Source organism: Canis lupus, chromosome 32, assembly GCF_003254725.2.
Source record: "Canis lupus dingo isolate Sandy chromosome 32, ASM325472v2, whole genome shotgun sequence".
In the NCBI taxonomy this organism is placed as follows: domain Eukaryota; kingdom Metazoa; phylum Chordata; class Mammalia; order Carnivora; family Canidae; genus Canis; species Canis lupus.
The window spans coordinates 11,821,755-11,825,781 of NC_064274.1; the positions used below are offsets into that span (position 1 = coordinate 11,821,755).

General features: G+C 47.7%; 2 protein-coding genes across 2 annotated transcripts; both read right to left on the minus strand.

Annotated features, from left to right (window-relative positions):
• Nucleotides 1-478: 478 nt before the first annotated feature.
• On the minus strand, nt 479-1,261 carry PIGY (phosphatidylinositol glycan anchor biosynthesis class Y). The gene has a single exon (XM_025425105.3). The coding sequence runs from the start codon at nt 1,259-1,261 to the stop codon at nt 1,046-1,048; it is 216 nt and encodes a 71-aa protein (XP_025280890.1). The 3' UTR covers nt 479-1,045.
• PYURF (PIGY upstream open reading frame) lies at nt 479-3,746 on the minus strand. The gene is made up of 2 exons (XM_025425095.3): nt 3,460-3,746; nt 479-1,496 (listed from the first exon to the last, which is right to left on the minus strand). The coding sequence occupies exons 1-2, from the start codon at nt 3,660-3,662 to the stop codon at nt 1,355-1,357; spliced, it is 345 nt and encodes a 114-aa protein (XP_025280880.1). The 5' UTR covers nt 3,663-3,746; the 3' UTR covers nt 479-1,354.
• Nucleotides 3,747-4,027: the final 281 nt, after the last annotated feature.

Genomic DNA, 4,027 nt, shown 5'->3' on the forward strand with positions numbered 1-4,027 from the left:
TGTTATTTCTTGGTCTATTTTAGCCATTCTGACAGGTGTAAAATGATAGTTCGGTGTGGTTTTGATTCTCATTTCCTTGTTTAGTGATGTTGAACATCTTTTCATGTGTGTTGGCTATCTGTATGTCTTCTTTGGAAAAATCTGTCACGTCCCGTTTTTATGGTGTTGAGTACCATAGGATGATTTTTAAAAACATGATTTGTACTACAGAATATACTCAACCAATGCAGTGCTAAATAGGAAAATAAACTGAGATGGGATTCAAAACATAGCCTTAAGCTCACTAGGACACAAAAGCTCTTTACAAGTCTTCCAACCCTACCTCTATCCCCAAAGATACATATTTTCCTGGGATAGTATTCTATGTGGGGTTTTGAGTGCCTATCTACACAATGCCTACATTTAAAAGTTTACAATATTTTTACATCTGCCCTCTTTTGAAACCACACTCTTGTGATCAAACAAAAAAACTGCACACTTTTTTTTAAATGGAAAGCTGTCATTTTATTATTAATGTAAGCCTTTGATGCCAAAGAAATGAAGGTAATTTTACAAAGTCAATGTTTGCAAGTACATGAAATTTCCACTGTATTGTAGTTTTCTAGTACACTAGCTCAAATGTATTTCTCTACAACTACTCCAGCATAACTCCTTTGGAGTTATTTCAGTCATCCTTAACATATCAGTACCAGATACTTTGAATCTAAAATAAACATAAAAATTTTTAATTATTAACTTTAGATGAATGGGGTAATAAAGTCATCAGCTGATGGTCAGGACTGTTAATTTCCAATAGGAAACTTTCCTGAAATGTTTCTTCTGATACAGCAGTCATATGTTAGAATTTTCAAAAAATAAGGGCAGAACAAAAGTACAAAAGAAATTTCTGCAGCTTAAGCCTCCCATAGTCCAAAACCTCTGAGAGAAGCAAGGCAAAGCACCTTTCCTGCAAATTAAGTGGGTTTCCAGTATTTCCATGTCACTGAGCTTTCAGAGACAGACATGACATATCATTAATATGTGTATCATCTTGGCTCTGGTTGTATTAATTATGCCTGAAGAGTTTAATACCCATCCAGGTCCAAAGGTGGAAGAACACATAAACTGGTATGGTAACTGGCAGGAGGAGACTGTAAAAGCACAGGCTGGTTGTGCTAGTGCAGCCCTGTGGAAAGTTTTCCTCCACAGAAGCTGAGTAGAACAGTCCTGCTAAAGAGACCAATGGAATAAGGACAGTCAACGTAGGAAGAGACAGAAACATTCTTCTCCCCCGCTTATTACCTGCCACTCTGACTTTTAAAAAATTAAGTAGTATTAAGAAAATGCAGTTGTAGGCGTTGCTTTTAATTGTGATCTAGTGCTGCTCCGTTTCTTCTTGCTTCTTATTCTGATGTGTCATCCTAGCTGCCTGTGGTATCATATTAGGAATCCCATCAATAATTGGATAGGCTATTCCCAACTCTTCATTAATCAATTCATTTGTCGATGCTTCATATCTGAGGGGGGAAAAGAAAAACAAAATGAATTGTGGAAAATAAAATGCTTAGAAGTGCGTGGTCTTCAATAAACACCACCATTTATCCAATTCTTGACAGAGAGTTAAATTCCAAAAAAGTAGAATTAAACTGCTTCTAGGGTTGCCTGGGTGGCTCAGCAGTTTGGTGCCGTCTTCAGCCCAGGGCATGATTCTGGGGTCCCGGGATCCAGTCCCACATCGGGCTCCCTGCATGGAGCCTGCTTCTCAACCTCTGCCTGTGTCTCTGGCTCTCTGTATGTCTCTCATGAATAAATAAGATCTTTAAAAAAATAAAAAACTGCTTCTAATTCTAAAAACAGTATTAGCCAACTGAAACATTTCTCTTAGAAAATGAATCTCTAATTGTTTGCATTTTGGTCAGTTTCTCTTGTATTTTTTCATTTTATTCTCGAGCTACACCTTAATATGTATTTTTAAAATCCAGTTAGAAGATCTTCCCTTTTCATCAAAATATTCCTTCCTAACTCTGGTCAACCCCAAAACCATCCCAGTTAATTTACTACTGAAACAACCACTAGAGGAAAATTAAAATTCCCCACTATTTTAGAATGCACGCTTAACACAGCAACCTAATTGAACCACTGGAAGGAAACCACTGAAAATCAAGATATACAAAATAAAAGTTTGAGGAGGAGAGAGCAGAAACGAGGAAACTGAAAACAGTGCATCTGCAGCTAGTTACACAACTAACTAAACGGTAGATCAAATGGTCATTTCAAGGTATAAGAAAATTGAGTGTCTTCATTATGGGAAAACATCTCGTTAAGAGAAACGTAGAAAGATTGAAAAAAAAAAATGACTAGCAATCCACCACCCAAAATAACCACTGATAACAGTCTGGTGCAAAACTAGTGTTGTCAATGTTCAGTTTTAGTAGCCTGGGGGTGCAGAGTTCTTTTAAAAAAAAAAAAATTTAAACTCGGGCAGCCCCGGTGGCGCAGCGGTTTAGCGCCGCCTTCGGCCCAGGGCGTGATCCTGGAGACCCGGGATCGAGTCCCACGTCGGGCTCCCGGCATGGAGCCTGCTTCTCCCTCTGCCTGTGTCTCTGCCTCTCTCTCTGTGTGTGTCTCATGAATAAATAAAATCTTTCCTCATTTGATTAACATACAGTGTATAATTAGTTCAGAGATAGAGTTTAGTGCTTCATCAGTGGAACCTAACACCCAGTGCCCATGACATCAAGTGCCCTCCTTAATGCCCGTCACCGGTCACCCATCCCCCCACCCCCAGCAACCCTCCGTCGGTCTCCTAGAGTTGGTCTCCCTCTCTGATTCCGTCTTCTTCTATTTTCCCCTCCCTGAGCTGTTTTCCCTAAGGACTCCAGGGAGACAGACCCTACGACTCTGCAAAACCCAGCCCGTCCAGAACTAAGAGCCAAAGGCGCAGCAGCGCACGCAGCTTAAAAGTGTTTAAGGCCGTCACGCATCAGCTGTAGATTTCCATAAGAATTTTTAGTCATTTTTCACCATCTTGGCTTAAAAACCTCACACCCACGGACCAGTCCCGACTCCCAACAGTTCCTAAACCTGGCGGCGCGCGAGAACCACTTAGGTCCTTTTAAGAAAACGCCTCGCGCTAGTCCGGCCCCCAGCCCGGCTGACTGGGTCGGTCGGCGCCGGCGCACCCGAATCGGCATTTAAAAAAAAAAAAAAAAAAAAAAGTTCCCCCGGCGAGGCGACCGCGCGGCCAGCGCGGAACCTTCCAAGGCTTCCAGCCGCGCCTCGGCGGTGCGATCCGAGCGGCCCGGGATCGGCTCGCGCCCGCCTCCCCCCTCCCCCGCCCTTCCCGCCGCAGTGGGCGGAGCCTGGTAGCCGCCGGGCCCGGGGCCACAAAATGGCTGCGGGCAACCCCGGCCCGAGCCGAAGGGCTCCCCAGGGCCGTGAGCGGCCGCGCGAACCGAGGCCGGCCGCCGGGAATCTCACCTGAGCGGCTTCTTGGAGAGCGGGCACACCAGGAACTCGAGCAGCGCCGGGTCGAAGGCGCGGGGCGGGCCTCCCGTCCTCTCGCTCTTGTCTGAGGGCCGCCGCGACCCCGACGCGTGAAGGCGCCTGCGGGCGACCGCGAACGACGGCCCGCGCGGCCCCCGCAGTGCTGAGGCGAGCCGGCCGCACGCTCCGCTCAGCATGGCCTGGCAGCCCGCACCCGCCGCCCTGCCAGCGCCCGGCCGCTTCAGCCGCTCCCCGCGCAGCCGGCCCCGCCGCCCGCCAGGCCCCGCCCCCGGTGCTGCGGGAATGCGGTCCCCGGGCGGGCGGGCAGGAGGCAGCCCTTGGGTTCCGGGGGCGCTCCTGACGCGACTGCTTCTTCCCGCCCACCGCTCGGTAGTTACGGCGGGGCCCGTAGACGCGGGGCTCCAGTGGCTGTTCGCCGCGTTAACCGATGACTGACAAAGCCAGTGCTTGAATTGGGGGCATTTTGGGTTTTCACCAGGGCTCATCGCAGGGGAGCCAGGAAGCCGGTGGCCGGATCTGAGTCCCACAGGGTTAAGCTTGC

Bases quoted from the DNA above. Each gene is read 5' to 3' on its own strand.
- PIGY (XM_025425105.3), bottom strand. From the start codon at position 1,261: ATGTTTCTGTCTCTTCCTACGTTGACTGTCCTTATTCCATTGGTCTCT.
- PYURF (XM_025425095.3), bottom strand. From the start codon at position 3,662: ATGCTGAGCGGAGCGTGCGGCCGGCTCGCCTCAGCACTGCGGGGGCCG. The intron at 1,497-3,459 runs GTGAGATTCCCG...TTCCCCCCTCAG, and splicing joins CTCTCCAAGAAGCCGCTCAG to ATATGAAGCATCGACAAATG.